The sequence below is a fragment of the Cupressus sempervirens genome, chromosome 5 (assembly GCF_028749045.1).
Source record: "Cupressus sempervirens isolate cs-2001-9-10 chromosome 5, ASM2874904v1, whole genome shotgun sequence".
NCBI classification, from domain to species: domain Eukaryota; kingdom Viridiplantae; phylum Streptophyta; class Pinopsida; order Cupressales; family Cupressaceae; genus Cupressus; species Cupressus sempervirens.
Genome location: NC_143122.1, coordinates 1,001,621,343 through 1,001,639,916, shown reverse-complemented (window position 1 = coordinate 1,001,639,916; position 18,574 = coordinate 1,001,621,343). Strand labels below are relative to the sequence as shown.

At 33.4% G+C, this 18,574-nt stretch overlaps 1 protein-coding gene across 1 annotated transcript in view; it reads left to right on the top strand.

The window, feature by feature from the left end:
- LOC149559302 (Oxidoreductase, zinc-binding dehydrogenase family protein) overlaps positions 1-18,574 on the top strand; it is a 138,301-nt gene that overhangs the window by 93,007 nt on the left and 26,720 nt on the right. The window contains exon 3 of the mRNA XM_089833212.1: positions 4,503-4,594. Coding sequence (XP_089689338.1) covers positions 4,503-4,594 — 92 coding nt within the window. The remainder of the gene's footprint in view (positions 1-4,502; positions 4,595-18,574) is intronic.

The window sequence follows — 18,574 nt, the reverse complement described above, 5'->3', positions numbered from 1 at the left end:
GTGTACAAAGATAGCCGACGATAACACAAACTACAGAAACAAAAGAAAAATGGGTACGAGATATATTAAATCAATCGGCCCATTAACAATAGTTTGATTAATGATTTATTTTATAACGCGAATATTACAATTCGACCCCTTTTCGGAACCTCTAAAGCCTTCAAAGCTAAGTTTAAAGTTTTTATACCTTACTTGCCAACATAATAAAAATTCAATAACATCACAAATAGACTTGATATAGCAATGAGACTTTACTAGTAGACTGATATATCTAAAATGAACCTCCAGGGAAGAAATTAGAACATTCTGAGCTAGAACGGACAACTTACTAAAAATAGTAAGCTTCCAAAAATAGTAACTCTGCACTAAGAACCTCCAGGGAAGAAATTAGAACATTCTGAGCTAGAACGGACAACTTACTAAAAATAGTAAGCTTCCAAAAATAGTAACTCTGCACTAAGATAGCCCTTATTGAAAGACAAATCAGAAAATTTATTGGGTGATGCACAATTGTCCTTACACCCAAGATGCTCTTGCATTAATAACTCAACTTTTATTGTTGTAACTTGTTATAGCACTTATTTAATCACCAGGAGTATCCCGATAATCTGCAATTGTTTTAAGACTAATCTTATCCCGCTTGACAGGGTATCGAGAATCCTAGTCTTCAATTTATATGCACATACCATGGACTTTACTGCTGTTTGAATGCTCGTGGTCGGGACTTCATTTTTTGTTTGTCCTACGTGTGCCAGATTTTTTGTGGTACATCTCCATCTTTAATTCTTGTTATGACTATTTATCTTATAAGAATTCCTATCCAAATCTGTATGCCACAGATGAAATGTGATGAATTAATCTGACAAAGCTTGCAATACATGCCACATAATAGTAGGAGCAATATGTTATTAATTTTATAATTTCTTTGTTGACATCTCCGTCACAGGCTTTGCTCTAATACCTTATAATCATTGATTCAATTACATCTTATAATAGCCTTTGTTCAAGAGCTCGCTGGAAAGGGACAGCAATGTAGAAGAATTGCAATTTAAGGGCTTCAACTCCAAGGAATCAACAATTTTCAAAACCTCAAGAGCTTCAACTCATCTGTTATGAGCATCAAATCATTTCAAACAAAGCATCAACTTCATTATAAAATATGGATGATAGTTTCAGTATACGTCATAAATTCAATTTCCAATTATAAATTGTTTCATGCCAAACATAAATGTACTGTGATCTTGAACCAAAAATTGCCAAAACTGTAGCTTTCTCTACATCAGACTTTTATCTGCAAGTACTGTTTCAAACAATCCAAGAGAACCGTACTGTTGCTGCCACTCTTAACATTCTGAAAGACAACTCCATCTTCCTATCACATTTCTTTTAAATCGTCTTTGCCAGATAGAAATTCATTTATAGAAAACAACTATAAGCTTCTTGAATTTATTACTTTTGGTCTCGGAAGCTAATAAAATTGGCTCTTACATAATCATCATTCAGGTTTTATTCAAATGCATGCCGCCTCCATCGTTTCAGAAGCGTATTTATAATAATTACAAAATCGTCTTAGTTTAGTTATGAATGGTTTACCAAACTGATCATATTAATGTTAAAAAAATTATGCTCAAGAGTCTGACAGTCTTAATCCAGAAGACACGGTGATTAAACATATCATTTCATAAGCCCGAAGTTTTCCAAAAGCACTTTTCAAAGTACCTTTGACCTTGGAGTCATCTCCAACGTGTATCAAGGTTTGTCTCTTATTCAGACCTGCTTGAGAGTGTACGTGATACCAAGGAAAATATTGTTCCGAATTGATTTACCTCTGCTGTCTCAGAAAAAACATGCTAACAAAGCATCGGGTTGTCTTTTAGTCAGATTGTATTGTTTTCTGATTCTTGGTGTGTCCATCTCCATCTACCTTAATCATTGATTCACTGTTGTAAGTTCCCTGTCTGCTGGTCTTGTCCAGACGTTTTCTTTATGTCTCTCCATGAGGTTATTGGTTGTATTGATCAAACTAATGAATGTAGGCCTCAAAGTTATCATTGGCCATTCCTTGGATGTTGATGTGCCTCCCACTTTTCATGTATATAACGGGTATGATCACCCATACATTACTTGTTCTCATATCCCAATCGATGGTATATTTTACTGACTTGAGTTATAAAAGATATTGACAAGGTGTTTTATATGTTTCTTCTATTTCTCCCGCTGGTGTAAAGCTAGTATTGTATATATATTTTGATCATTGATTATCATTTATTTCACCATGGCTCCTGTCTTGTTCTTTGCTAAGAGTGATATTTATATTTGCTGCAATGGATACATGTATATATAGAATCTAAGTCCTGAATTTCCCCCAAGACGAACCCTCCCGTTTGTATAAATTACAGTGTACTAGTTGGTTAGTTCACTGTTCAAATTCCAAATCTGGTGTCGTAAACACTCTCAGATTGTTTCAGAAACATCTCCCCTTTGAACCAAAGTAGTGAGAATCAGAATCAGATTGGTATCGGCAAGGCAAAATGGGATCGCAAATTGGCCATGAATTGGAATCTAATCGACCACGAATCAGCAAATTAAAAAACCCTTGAAATTTAGAGATTTTAACAATTTAAAACTTATTTCATGCACCCTTTATTGAATATAACTTAAACATGCTATAACATCATCAAATAGAAGCTAACATGCATAAACATGGAATATAAATGATAAATCCATCACATACATAACTATGTTACACGTAAAATGTAAATTGTAGCTGAAGTAAATAGAAATCATAGGATCATAATGAGTCAAATCATAGAATGTATGTAAGATGAAGATTCATAAGACATCAAATCAGAAATGTATGTAAGAGGAAGATCCATGAAACATATGTCTATCAGTATCTATAAACAAAAAAAAAATATTAAAAAAAGATATGTTTTTATTAAAATTTGATTTGACTTTTTACCTACCTGCATGACCGATTTTTCGCGACTCTCAAAGGTGATTTTGGCAATTTTTTCCATGAATTGGCGATTCGTGCGATGAATTTGCTGCTCTAGTTCACCGGTGAGAAAAATTCAGGAACCATGAATCGAATCGCCAAACCGGCGATTCAAGCAATTTCATGGCGATTCTCGTTACTACGCTTTGAAGCATCTCCCCTCTAAGGATGGTTCAAATTGGAACTCTGATACTGTCTTTTCTCTGACATCTTCCCTTTAAGGATGGTTCAAATAGGAATGGACCATTGGTTATTATTCCCCCCAACAATGTAAAATTCCCACTTATTCCATTGTTTGTAGAGTTTTCAATCACTATCAAGTCCAATGAGAGACAATCATAAAGAAAATGTCACCATTTAATCTTTTAAATAGTCTCTTAATAACCAAAATGTTACGAACATCCTTCGTATGAATCATCAATTAGTTCCTTATAATCGTTGCCTTATATGTCTTTCATTTAGTTGTAATCAATTAATTAATGAGTATGCATATATCTGACCCTTCAAATTGTATAGGTCTGAGATGAACTCGGACATTAGTATTCACACCAGTAGTTCATACACTTCTCATACAACTTCTAAGTATTCTATGCGCTCCAACACAGTGACTCCTGTTCTGTAAGAAGCCATTCCTGTGCGCATATAACAACTCCTTATACAACAATTGTCAATACAAAGATCTGACCTTCACTGCTAATGCTGTCAGGTATTACTTATTTTGCAATGTTTATTATTAGGGAAGATCTTTCAGGATTTTAATGGTCATCCTGAAGTTACGTTACTGGAGGCACAAAAGCATTAAATGCACGAGATACGTAAACTAGAAATTACAACATGCCAAAAAAAAAATGGAGTATAGTAGCAAACAATAATAATAATTTTAGTTTTCTTTTACCACCTTAATGTGCAGAGACATGACTAAATTAACCATTTAGCTTATGATTCTCTGTATCTACCAAAATTTTCATAATGGTAAAGTGCAGAACTGCGTAAGCGTATAGAAGACCTTATTCCAGTTTTTGGCATTTTTATGCATGAGGTATTTATACTTCATAATCTGTTTCGCAAGTTCACTTCCACATGTACTAACAATAAGAAAATAAAACCTCATATGATACACTTCTAATACCAATAATGCGTAGACCATCTTAATCTTAATTACATAATATTTGAATTTAATTTTTTTCAGAATGACTTGACATAATATATGCGTCTGTATACTCAAGCCATTGTTATGTGCTTTTCGAGCCTGTGATTGGATTAAATGTTAGATGTAAGTATCCACCTGACGTGCTTGATTAGTTATGTAGGTTTTTTATTTACCCAATTCAGAACTATCGTCAATGCAATTTAAGCTAGCCTTATCTTAAGGATAGAGTTGTATTCATCTAATTGAGCTTTCTTTGTAGCTCTTTTATTTCTGTCATTTTAAATGGATTATGATTCAAAAATGTGATTGATATATTTCTTCACCAGAATATTTGTCTTTGGATTTCTTATACAGGGTCCGATGTCGCCGGTGAGGTTGTCAATGCAGGACCAGGGGTACAAGGTTTTCAACCAGGGGACAAAATTGTTAGCATGCTTAATAATAGAGTAAGTTATTGCAATTTTTTTTTTTTGATGATGCGTGATGCTTATGGATGAGGCTTTGTTGGCCTTCTGCATGTTTATCTCGCATCCTTGTTTCAATGAAACTCTTTGCTTAGGGTAGAATTACCTGAAACTGGTTTATGCTTGCACAAATTTAAACTAGAAATCTCATTACACATTAAATAGTGTGTTCTATCGAGGAAAATCCACTTTCCTATTCTCTTTGTGCACATTTCTCATCTTAACAATTGAAATGAATCTGTTCTCAATTAGTCACTCCTTATCTCTAGTTTTCATTCTATTTTCCTGAGATGCATTTGGCATTATTTAGCAAGTCAAGTCATTTTAAATATTGAGTCCCATTAAATTGTAACTTATTATTTGTTACACTACTGTGATAACTTATTTTTCATTTCCTCTTGTAGACTATTCCTCTTATTTTTTTATATTGCACAAAAATTTTCTGTGTGAATTTTAATAAATATTTATTTAGCATAGATTCAACGACTATAAAGGCTGCTAATGTCAACTGGAACAAAGTTAAGCATCTATCCAAAGAATTTGAGAGGTATCTAAATATTTGTCCAAGCTTTGAATTGTTGATGTAAATCCATCTTGCGGGGCCAACATATGACAATATTTTCTTGGCATTTTATTGGCGCATAACCTACAACTTGCTTTTGCCCAATTAGTGGCATGGTTGACCATCCATCTTTGTACAATCATATATATATTATTCTGTCACTTTGATGTTGATCTTATTGTTCATAATGTTGGTTTCCATGTCTAGATAGACACAAGTACATATGAGTATACACATCGTTCAATATGTAGACATGTATAGATATGAATGTGTGTGGTTGTATATATGTGTATGTTTATATCTATATACATGATCTTATTGTTCATAATGTTGGTTTCCATGTCTATATAGACATAGGTACATATGAGTATACACATCGTTCAATATGTAGATATGTATAGATATGAATGTGTGTGTTTGTATATATGTGTATGTTTATATCTATATACATATGTGTGTGTATATACATATAATTACATATTAATATAAATGTATATATTATATGTTTATGCATATATATATATATATACGTATAATATAAAGAAATAAATATTTAAATATTTATATCTATAGGAGTGTTTCAAAACTGCGACTTGCCTCAGACATTGGCAAGCTAATTTTTTATTCGGACTCGGACTCGGACTCAGCACCCAAACTCAGAAGATTACAAAAACAATGAAATATATAATCTTAAGGATTTAAAAACTTGTTTAATACACACTTTAATCATTAAACTTTAAATATACAACAAACTAATCAAGTAGAAGATATTTTGACCAGATACACTAGTGCAAAAAGATGACATATGAATAAAAACAAATATAGTATTTCAGCTGAAAGAAACAGCATTGCTAGATATATGAAATCATAAGTATTGCCAGATGTATACAACTCTCATGGATTATGAAATCCATGGCATCAAAACAAATATCAAACTGAAAATATAAGTTTATGGATTACAGGAGCTTGCATCACTTGTCCCAATATCATCGTAAGTCCTATGCTTGCATCTAAGATAGGTCCTTGATGATGATGATGTAGCCATGATATTAGTCCGTGCCTTGATAAAACCAGCATCCAAGGTGTAATGTTGCCTTGTTGGGATAGGCGGTATTAATTATTAATAAAAAATTAAATATAAACAATTAATAATAAAGTTAAAATATAATTACATTATAAATTAAATGTCAATTTTTTTTGGATTTGATTGTGTGTTTTGATGCTAAAAACACACAATTGAATCCAGAAATAAACCGACATTTACTAATGGATTGTGGAAATCTGATAATGTTAATATAAATTAAGCTTAATGAATGGTCAGAGGGCATGGGATAGATAGTTATAACTATTGCAGAATTAAAGGTATAAAAGGAATGAATCAATCATCAACTTAGGGGAATAGGGAGGAAAAATATAAGTGACCTGAGAAAATATGAAGAAATAAATATTTTTAAAAGATGGCGATCATGCATGAATTGTTGTAATTCTTTCAGAGGGTAAAATAATGAAAAGCATGACTCCTTCCTCATGTGGGGGGATATACAAGGTACACGAACTTATTTGAAATGGGTATTCATAAAAAGACCAATATGGAATGAGTTACCCCTCATGTTTCAACTTGGAAAACCTCAAACTTTTAGCATTTCAGACCTCATGTGAGGTAGTTCTTGGTCTGAAAGGTCTTTGATTATCTACAAATTTCAAGCCTCTGGTCATTTCAAGTGAAAATATCAGCTATCATGATTGAGGTTTAAAAGAGAAAAGTTAGTTTTGTGTGAAAAACAATGACAAGAATTATTAAATCTACTAGGAATCAGACAATATGTTTTTGTGTGGATGTTCCTCAAAAAAACTCACCCTCTTAAAATTTCATTGCAGAAAAAAAAGAATGAATGGTAGAAATATTATCAATGATTTGGTCCTTCCACCTCTTGGGTTTTATTCATGAAAGGTGAAAATCATACCAATAGTTCAATCACCAATTTTTTTGAAGCACTTAGAAAAATAAACTTATACATTGGTGGTATGTTCTAAAATAAAAGAAATATTGGTATTGAAAGTATTCTTGAGTGCATGGTAGATTAATTAGCTATTTACAAAATTGATAAATCAATTTATTCGCCCATCCTTGATTCAGTTAAGTTGGTTCCAATACATTCTTATGACAAAATCATTGGTGATTTGGGAAAGTTGGATAAGCTTATTAAAAATCCCATGGACCCACAACAATGCAAGAATGAGTTAAAATATTTAATCCATTGACATTTTGATTTTGCAAAAGACTTAGTTATCCAAAGGAAAAGAAAATAACAATGTGTAAGTTGGTTTGTTCTGTAAAGATACTGATGAAGGTTTTAACTACTCTCTCTATCAAAATGAAGTCAAACCAAGTAGGCATCGAAGTTTTATGAAATTTTGTAAAATAGTCACCTTTTACATTCTCACGTTAACAATTCATCAATGAGATAAAAGTGATTTCACTTGACATTTTGTTATTTAATTGGCATCTTAGCCAGCTCAATAAAAAGATTGGTGAGACAAAATGTGGCACAATAGTTATTATAACTACCATGTCACATTTGCATAATGAATACCAAGTATGTGTATGGCTTTCATACATCTAAACAAATGTAAATTGCAGGTCGACATTATATGGAAACTTTGGAAATGATTGAAGCCATTATTGCAGTCACTCCATACATTGAGGAAGTTTTCCAACAAACTTTGCTAGGTCTTCCTTGTTCGAATAAATTTGTTTTCCATAGTACCAAATAAAGGCAAGGGCACAACAATTGAACCATTAGGCAGTTTATTCAAGTAGGCAAAATACTAATAACAAACTTCCACTGATGTTTTGGCAAGTTTTTCTTAAAGCACTTCAAATGTTCTCATTGACCATTTCATAAAGTTATCAAAATGCTTCAAAGTACCGACAAAGGGATACAAATGTTGAATCTGTTATTTGGCTAAGTTCTGCAAGTTTCTTTAAGGGCCGATAAAGATGTGGGTTAGTGGAATTGGTAGGTTTACAACTTCCAAAAGTACCCAAAACCACTGAGAGAATATGAGGCGGCCAATGCAAATACGTTTGTTGGCAATTTACCATAATTGTTGAAGTTGTTGAAAACACCAAAAGGAAGAATTCTATATCAAGCTTTATACTGTCATGAAGAATTTTAATAACATTCAAAAGTTAGCAAACTTTAATGAATAACATATGAAATGAAGCTTCTTGTTTATTCTTCAAAGCTAAAGCAAGGTAGTTATTCTACATTCTGTCCGCTTGATAACCACCTAGTAACTCATGCATATAATGAAGGAAACATACATTAACAAGATATATAAATATCATTTCATCAAGTACATTGGTGCAAGCTTTACCATGCATGAATTTGATGAAGGAAATTTAGAGCCCTCAATATAATGCAACAGACGGATAATCATGTAAAGAGCATTAGAGCCCTTTCTACTTGTAATCACATTGTAGCATACAGCCACTATGATGATCAAAGATAAGTAACTTGTGGATATCTAACAAAGTGCACAGCACATGAGAGCGTTTTTGCATATTGTAATGTATATCATTTGATTATTGTTCTTGTAGTTACACAATGTCTCAAAGAGAAAGGGGACAACATCTCAATGAACTCAATATCTACAAAGGATATAATTGGTGAAAGTGGAATCTTAGTAAGAGTACGTGATTTGTCATGGAGTTTGATGAGAGTAAAAGATTTGCTAAAAATAGGGTGTGAACAAGTATGCATTCCAAATCTAGAAGCATAGACAAGGGATGTGAATTTGAATAGTTTATGCCATCCTCCCAGCATCCTCACCGTTTGTGGAACAATGAAAGCTTCAAGCAGTCTATGGAATCCATCAAATCTTGAAGAACCAGATATTTTTGGTAGACTCTATAGTTGGAAATGCTATCTTAGACAATAACATCCAAATAGTTTCACAAGTTTTCTCAAAGTAGAGTGTTCTCATTCTTGTCTAATGATGGGTTGAGTTCAAAATTGATATGTTGAAAAAGCACCAGAAATTAATTTTAAAAAATGCAACCAACCACAGTTGATTAAATCTCTAAAAATGGTAGTTTGTGATGATAATGGAATCTTTGGAACAAGTTATTAAACTTCCATAAAAGCACATGAAAGAACGTAGTTTTATGACATCACAATTATTGTGGGCAATGCATGGCATGGATTTTGCGGAAAGACATTCAATTTTTTTAAACAAGTGCAATTGACTAGTGTAGACCACATGCAATGGGGTCCTTGGAATAAGCTATAGATCTATTGAAGGAGTCCAAGTTAGGTCAGGCTACGAGCGCAATGAATTTTCATACAAAACCATAATTGGAAGGGTGTACATGGATAAAATGGATGTCGGGGCTAACCGGAACACAATTAGTGATAGCTTGGTGCCTCTAAAGATTACCGTTGTTGGCTCATTGAGGCTATATCAAATAATAAGTTATTTGCAATGTTCATTGAACTTATTCACGAGATTTTACCGCCTAATATTGTGTACTACAAATTCCTCATTGAGGCTCTGGAAAAGATTGATGAGGCTATTCTTGTGAAGAATAAATTGGGCCTAATGCACCAACGAGTAGTGGTCCTGATTATTAATGGCATTGCAGTGTGGTAGCAAGTTGTGCTAGCAAGGAATTGGTTGATAATGATAGACAAGTTGTTAAAGAGATGACATCAACCGTACAAAAGGGAGAATGCATTCTTTAATTCTTTATTAGTCAAATGAAGGCATTGGTAGAATCCACAAGGAATATGAATACAATTAGAACAAGATGTTTGGAAGAGCACTTTTTGATGAACCATCTTCAAGAATGACATAGGCAAATCATTAATAATAGAAAAAAAATTGTGTTCTATTTCTCATATTGACTCTTCAACTTTCTATTGAGAGGCTCGATGACCATGGAACAAAAAATAAATATGGTATCATTAAGGACTCTTACTAAGTTTCACAAAGACAAAATTTGAAGTAGATTTCTTCAGAGTCCAAGGCATTCATGCTTGCAAGAAGACAAATTGTTACTTCTATAAATCTAATCTTTGAAGTAGATTTCTTCAAAGTCCAAGGCATTCATGCTTGCAAGAAGACAAATTTTTTACTTCTATAAATCTAATCATGTCATCTTTTTGATGATTTCATGATTAGAATTATTTATTCATGCTAACAGAATTATGTGCTTTGTGCTCTCAACTACTTAGGTGATGCAATGATGGCTATAAGAGCAAAGGATGTAGATGAAGAAAGAGATTCCCTTTACAAAACCCTAATTTGAAAGTGATGAGTTTGTATTTATGTTTTTGTAAAAGTGACTTATGTCACTTAATGTAATTAAAGTTAGTATTTGAGATCTATAATTGTAAAAGTTAAGGTAAATCCTAACATTTCTTCAAAAGGTAGATACTTTAAGTGGTTGTCTCAAGTAATTAGCAAGTAATTATCTTGGGGAGTTATCCCAAGTAGTAACCTAAAGTAACCACCTCAGGTAGTTAGCCTAAGTAGTTGCAAAAAGTAGTTAGGTGGTGTTACTAGGCAGTTATTCAAGGAAAGTCTATAAATACAAGCTCATTCGTAATATAAGGGGAGGACATTTTGGCAAAGTGGATGCCATGGAGAAATTTCTTTATATATTTTTGGATTTACAACGTGTACAAAGTGTCTTTGGATATGTATATCTTCAAAAAGACAATGAACAAATCATTTAGTGTTATGTCTCAAATGTATTCATGAGTTGTTATTACTAGTTTTTTGTATGTCAAATTGGTAATATCTTTATGTATTGATGGAATTCAAGGTCTTTTTAATTTATGTAATTGGTTTGACAAAATGCATTCATTTCTTGATATCTTGATGTAAATGTTAAGTTTTAGTCCATAAATCAATGGTGATAAATAGCAATAAGGAGCAAAAAACTGAACCAATAAACACCAAAAATATCTTAGGAAAACCCTTCAAGAATGAAGGGAAAAACCCAGCCACACAACAGAAATATATCTTTATTGATAATGAAATGTTTGAAAGTACAATGTCATTTGCTTGATGCGATATATATAACAATAGGAGAGACTCTTCACATTATAACAAAAGGTCTCTTGAGATTCCCATAAATCCTATAATTAATTATAACTCTTCAAATATTCATGCCTCAATGCATGTGAATGACACGTCATTTACATTTAATATTACAAATTAAACTTAGTTGTCCTTTTTCAGTTGAAGATGACAATAACGGTAATAACGGCCAGATTTCGAGAGAACGATCTCAAAAGCAGCTACAAACTTTAACACTCCTTAGCGAGAGAGAGATCTTTAGTTGAACAGTCACACAAAGCTGCAGTGAAAATTGTCAATGATAAATTCTAATAATATGAATTCAAAACATAATTACTCATATTCATGGAATCACTCAACATGAAAACCTGTAACAATTACTCATATTCATGGAATCACTCAACATGAAAAGATTTGCAAGACTCGCAGCTAAGCCTTTATTCACGGACTCTCTCAAGGTGAACTATCATGGAATCTCTCAACATGACATCCAACTCCCATCACGGAATCTCTCAATGTGATGACATCATGAATTCTCTCAAAATGATGTTCACTATCGGATACTGAAAGAGTTATCATAGCTGATCTTACAATCTCATTTATTCACACAAGAATAAAAATAGGTATAACAAAACAAGACTTAGTTCCTTTTAAGTCTCAAATTTTACAAGCATCACAAGCATATGTGAAAATGAATGGACTTCTATAAGCACTCCCTCTTAATTATGAAGCCTCCCTTTGGTTGTATCCTGCAACAAAAAGAGATTAATGACAACTCATAAAATTATTTTCTTATTCCAAAATAAAAATATGATTTTACTCAAAACACTTATCTGCTGTAGCAGAATTAATAACCAGTGTTTATATACTAGAAATAATACTTATCTTCTAGATCAGCTGCAACTCAAAATGCATCAACAACCTCTAATTTTCCTATTGATACCAATCACAAGAATGCTCATCCAGCAAGCATTTTCAGTATAATAAGCCACAGAGAAGAAACTATCTGCTATACTAACATATATGCAGTCCATATATAATAATAAAAGTATAACCTAATCATATTCTTTTCTATAAACAAAAATGATCACCATTATACTTATCTCATATTTTCTGCTAAATAACAATGGCAGTCATGCTTAAAACTTCTGAATGCTGAGCAGTCCAAAACTTTTGAATGTCTGCCAAGAAAATGTTGTTGTTTGCAGGCATGCATCTTACTGGAATATCTCCTTCGTACCATTGACCTTCTCAATCTATTTAAAGTCTCCATCTCAGATCTTCTCGTTCACCCAAAAACTTCCAAGAACTCATGACATATATGCAAAGCCCCTTTGATATGTTGTGATCTTGATTAGCTACTTGATTGAAGCTGGCGTGATGCGATTGAAGCAAAGACATAAGGGAAAGATGCATCCAAAATGTGGGCCGGAGAACTCGGTGGATTCGGGGAGGAGGAGCCGTTGGTTGTGTTGATGGTGAGAAGCGTAATCTGGTCAACCTTCGGCCTAAACACGACCACCTGAGATGACTTGGACGACAACGCCAAACGCTTTTCACAGTGCAACAACTCCACATTGTTCACATAACGATTCCTTGGCCGCGAAGGCTAAACCAAACATAAATCCATCTTTCTTCTGCACTAGTATTCTGAGCACGGACTGAATATCTTGTTGGTATTTTCTGTTATGCCAAATTCTATCGTGAACACTAAAACCATTGCAATGGCAGCAAAATAAATTCCCATCATCATGCCCTTCCTCAACAAAACCAGAAATTGGAGCTCAATTCAACTCTAAAAAAGAGATTCTCATCGTTCCCAGAAATTTCGGGAGTTCTTTATGAAATAGAAAGAAGTATGAAATAGACGGAAGCATACTTCAATGATTGCTCAAAGATACATAATCTGGATGGCTTGAAGACAGTCCAGAAAATATTATGCCTAGCTGAAATACTAACTCGACCCAAAACTTATTATAACACATTGTACATAATCTCTGTCAATTTGCAATCAGCCTAAATAAAACACGACTATTATCTATGGTTCTGGTGCAAGAGTCCATAACATAGGTACAAAGACCTACTTAAAAAACAATTAAATTGGTCGAGCATTAAATATTATGGACCTCTTCAAGAAGCTCTATAGTGCGTTATCATAAATTAGAATCTTTTCAGTGGACTCAAACACCACTCCTCCCATTCATCGATTTAATCTAGGTTACAAGACACTATCCATGCAAATCTTCTAATTGATGAAGACATTTTGTCGAGATTCAAGGATATGTGATGCCAAGCTTCAGTTGCAGATTTCGATAATGAGGCCATGGCTAACTCTTGCTAGTGTGTTACTTCAGATTCCAACCTCTGCAATGAATCCAAATATCTTCAGTTTTCACAAACTTCCTTGCTGACCCTGAAGATTGTCACTCTCTTTTCTTGATGACAGCATGCTCTTAATGAATGTCACATACTGGTTGGACATTTTTATAACATTCATGCATATCCGCCCAATTCTCCCAACAATACAACTCGTAGATGACCACAAAGAAGACATGAAGTCTCGCATATCACAGAAAAATAATCAGAGAGAAATTCCGGTAAAGTTCAATAAGGAAATGAAATCAGAAAAGAAATCTACATATATTAATTTCTCATGCAGGATGACCAAATTCAATACGACACCCAAGCATAGAAAAGTGAAGAATACGAACCTCTAAGTCAAACAAAGCATATAAAGTGATCCAAGAAAAAATCAAAAGGGAATTACTAAAAGACGCGGGAGAGACCTGCTGCATGGGGACCTTGAAGATAATCTTTAACTATAAGAAGAAGTTTCAGTTGAAGGTGGTTATTGAAATGTTCCCCATGCAAAGCTTATACATATAATAACTAGTTTTCAATAAAGGATAAAAAATATACAAAAAATTTGATATATATCTGCAATCACATTCACTGAATTGCATCAAGGATCACAGAGAATGATGAAGACATATCTCATATCCAGACCAAAAAATATATTTCCCTTAGAGACATGATAACTAAAAATCAGAAGGAAAAAACTCTTCTTTAATTGCTATTATCCAACCTAGCTCTGATACCATGTTAAGTTTTAGTCTAGAAATCAATGGTAATAAATAGCAATAAAAAGGAGCAAAAACTGAACCAATAAACACCAAAAATATATTGGGAAAACCCTTTGAGAATGAAGGGAAAAACCCAGCCACACAATAGAAATATATTTTTATTGATAATGAAATGTTTGAAAGTACAATGTCATTCGCTTGATGCGATATATATAACAATAGGAGAGACTCTTCACATTATAACCAAAGGTCTCTTGAGATTCCCATAACTCCTATAATTAATTATAACTCTTTGAATATTCATGCCTCAATGCATGTGAATGACACATTTACATTTACTATTACAAATTACACTTAAGTGTCCTTTTTCAGCTGAAGATGACAATAACGGTAATAACGCCCAGATTTTGAGTGATAAAGATCTCTATCGCAACTACAAACTTTAATAGTAAATATAATAGAATGGCCTGTCTTTTCTTATGTCAAGGTTTACTATCCTTATTTTGTCATTGCATTTATGCTTTTAAGCCCTTTTGTAATCATTACCCCTTTGTGAATCTCAACTAGTATTTGTATGTCTATTGTTGGGGTTTGTGCCCTAAATTTCTCTAGTTTTGTTTATTCTCCTTTTTGTACTTTTATGAGAAAAGTACTAAAAATCCAAATAACCCTATCATACGAGGGAGCTGCCCCTCTCAAACATAGAGGAAGGTTGTAGGTTGATTATGATCGAATTTCAATCTCTCCAACTGTTGGCATAGTTGTCACAGCTCACATGGCAAACAATGTCTATTTTAAACAAGCACTCACAGTGACTAATCTGTTTACCAACAGAATGGAATTACTAATTCTCTCTTCTTTTTGTCCATAAGGATCAACATTTACAATGAGAGAATAAGGTATTCAATCAATCAGAGGAAGAGATAGACCTGAATACAAGCAGCAGATTAGTCTGCATAAAGGCAAACTTTTATACTGATATAATGCATAATGATTTGGATGACTGTGATTGGTCTTGCATTTGTTAGGAAGTAGATTATTACACATTGCTACTGCCATATTTATAGATATAGGGAATACTACTATTCTCTTCTTATTCCTCAATCACTCGCTACAATCCTTAAGAGGATAGGTTACTGTTGCATAAGAACAGGCAGAGAAAATCCCCACAAGGTAGGTGAATCCCAAGATGGGATGTTGATTCCTGAAGCCTTGAGGGAGCAAGCTTGTAGGTTGGTGTGTAAGCACCCCCTATGACAAGTAAACCCCTATCCTCCTCAAGATTGATGTTTAGGGGAGAAGTAAAGAGTTGGTGCTTAAGTATGGTAACTGTCAAATTTATTATGAATCATTATTTGTATCTCAATTTAATCTGAACTAAATGCTTAGTGATGTTTGTTAATCATTGGGAATTCCCAACCCCCTACAGGGAACATTACAAAGACTATAAGTAAATTGCCATTTCCAAGTGAAATCAAAACCCAAGTTGGGAATTTTGGAGTATATCAAATCCAGTTCTAATTGGGGACATTACAAATGATATCAGAGCATCGATTTTACCAGCCTGTGAGATAAACATTAAAACCATTGGTCTATTAGTGGTCGACATGGCAATTATCCATACAATAATTAAAAATTTAAATTCTGTGATTTCTATCACAATTGTGATTCATATACCAGGGATTGTGATGAATTGTGATGCATTTAACATAAAATATTAGCAATCCTTCTTGGCAATCAAGACCATTGATTGGTATTCTTATCAGTACCATTCATTGGGCTGATTAATCACAAGATCTATTCATATTGTGCAAACGGCAATTCATATTCCTTACCTAGCAAAGTGACAATTCTTGCTCAAAACGCATTTCATGCTGTATGGAGTGTAAAAATAGAAAAATGAAAAATTGCAGGGCATTGGTGGGCAAGGCTCATAGGATTTGCAAGTATGGATTAAGTGATACGCAGGGGCTGTATTTGACCAGGGAGCAGTAGTGATTTTAACAAAGAAGTTATAAAAAGGGAATAAAGTGTTGTTTTACACACTTGTTAGGACAATATACACAGAGAATATAAACATGCTAGCTTGTGAATGCTTGAGGACAAGCAATCTTGGGCAGAGTGGATTGTAATGACCCCTGTTGGAATATGTTTTGTCAATAAATAATAAGTACTAACAATAATTATAAAATATAAATTAAGTTTATGAAATAAAGAGATATGAGTATTGGAGAATCAAAGGTATAAAAGGAGTGAACTAATCATGAATTTCAGGGAATATGGAGGAAAAATAGTGACTCGAGGAAATATAAAGAAAGAAGTATTTTTTAAAGAAAACAATTAAGGATAAATAGTCGTCTCTTTCAAAGGGCAAAGTAATGAAAGGCCGTGAACCCTCCCTCATATAGGAGGATATAAAGGGACAAGGATTCATTTGAAATGGTCATCCTAAAAAGGATCAATATGAAATGGAATTAGGAACTTATCTCTTCTTTTAATCCATCTTGGGTGCATATGTTGTAATCAACTTAAATCAACTGATTACAAAATGGTAATTTCAGTCACAGAATAGGGAGATAATATCTCTCGCCTCGAAAAGGGGAGATATCCTTCATATCGCTACTAAATAAGATTAAATACTTAAGTAGGATTATTTACACTAGGCTAATAATTGGGTGTTGCACTAATCATTTTCTTTTGTTTCATAAACAATGTCCTTTACTTGTGATAAACTTGAACACAAACCTACACTAGTCATGTAGTTCACTATAAGAACTAACTAAAGTAATAATTCTGATAGAGAAAAGAATAATAGAATGTATGCCAGCAATTTCTAGTAATCAAGAAGCTCATAAAAGCTCAAAGACCAGAGTAATAACGAGGATGTAATCTATTGCAGGTCAAAGAACACAAGTTTTTCTCGTTCACACATTTAACAAAACCTTCCACATTCAATAATGGAGCCCAACGACTGCAAAATCATACTTGAAAACTCTCTCAAACAAGTCAGCAACACCACAGTATCTTGAATCAACTCAAGGTCATGCGATTGACTTGTATTGGTGTTACATGTAATTACAATTTTACCATTTACATTTAAATTATCATAAAAAAATTACAGAATGCATATGGAAAATATATTTGTCTTCATCATAAACATCCTTTGTCAAGAAATTTTTGTATCATTGCGAGGTAGTCTATGCTTCAAAATCATTTGGCCTGGTATATGGAATTTGGCATCTGGACTGGAGTTGCAGTTCTTAGTTGTAGAATTCCCAAAGATAGAAAAAAATAATATACAGTCCATGTAATGTCAGAGAAAAAACCCGACATTGAATGAGGGAAAAGATGATTGTGCAAAAATGTTGCAATTCAGGTTTTAAAACCCGAGCTGCATGTGATAATGCAAGAAGTTGCACATTGGCTTTTTAAACCAGAACCACATTTAGGAATACAAAATGAATATGCAGATCAGGTTTTAAAACTTGATATGCACATGAATGTGATGCGAACACACTCATCAAAAGTGTGCATCAAGTTTTAAAACCCAATGTCCATGTTTGGCTGATGAGTGTGAAGAAGGTTGCAAATGGGGTTTTAAAACTCAATATGCACTTGTGTAACAATGCAAACAAGGGTGATAGGTTGTAAATCAGGTTTTAAAACTCAATTGGCAAGTGAGGAGGTATAGTGATGTGGAAGTTGGATTTAAATCCCGATTTGCAAATTTGGAGTTGGAGCAAATGAATGTGATTTAAATCAGGTTTTAAAACCCAATTTGCATATTTGTTGTGCAAAGAGGATGTTGTGATGTTACCGCGGATTGTCCCATTGCAGATGAGAACCCCCAATTTTTCACTTTTAGGGTTTTGTTTGTGTTTTTGTTTTAGTCTCTACTCTCTTGCAAGCTCAACGTTTAAAGTTATGTCAAGTTCAAGATTGTCGTCAAAAGGTAAACGAGAGAAAGCATGACCAAATGTGTATCTTGATGCCACAAAGGTGTTCAAAAGTGCCAAAGGATGAAGATTGACATTGCTTGAGGTCAATTTTGACAACTACTTTTTAGAAAAAGGTTTTTTTTTCTTCCTACTTTTCTTTTCTAGAAGTTTCTTTTTCTTTTTTACTTCCTGGGGCCAATCTAGGAACCCACTTTATTGTTTTCTTTTTCTAAATTTAAAAAGATACCTTTTCAAAATTTCTATTTTGGGAAGTCCACAAGTTGCAAAA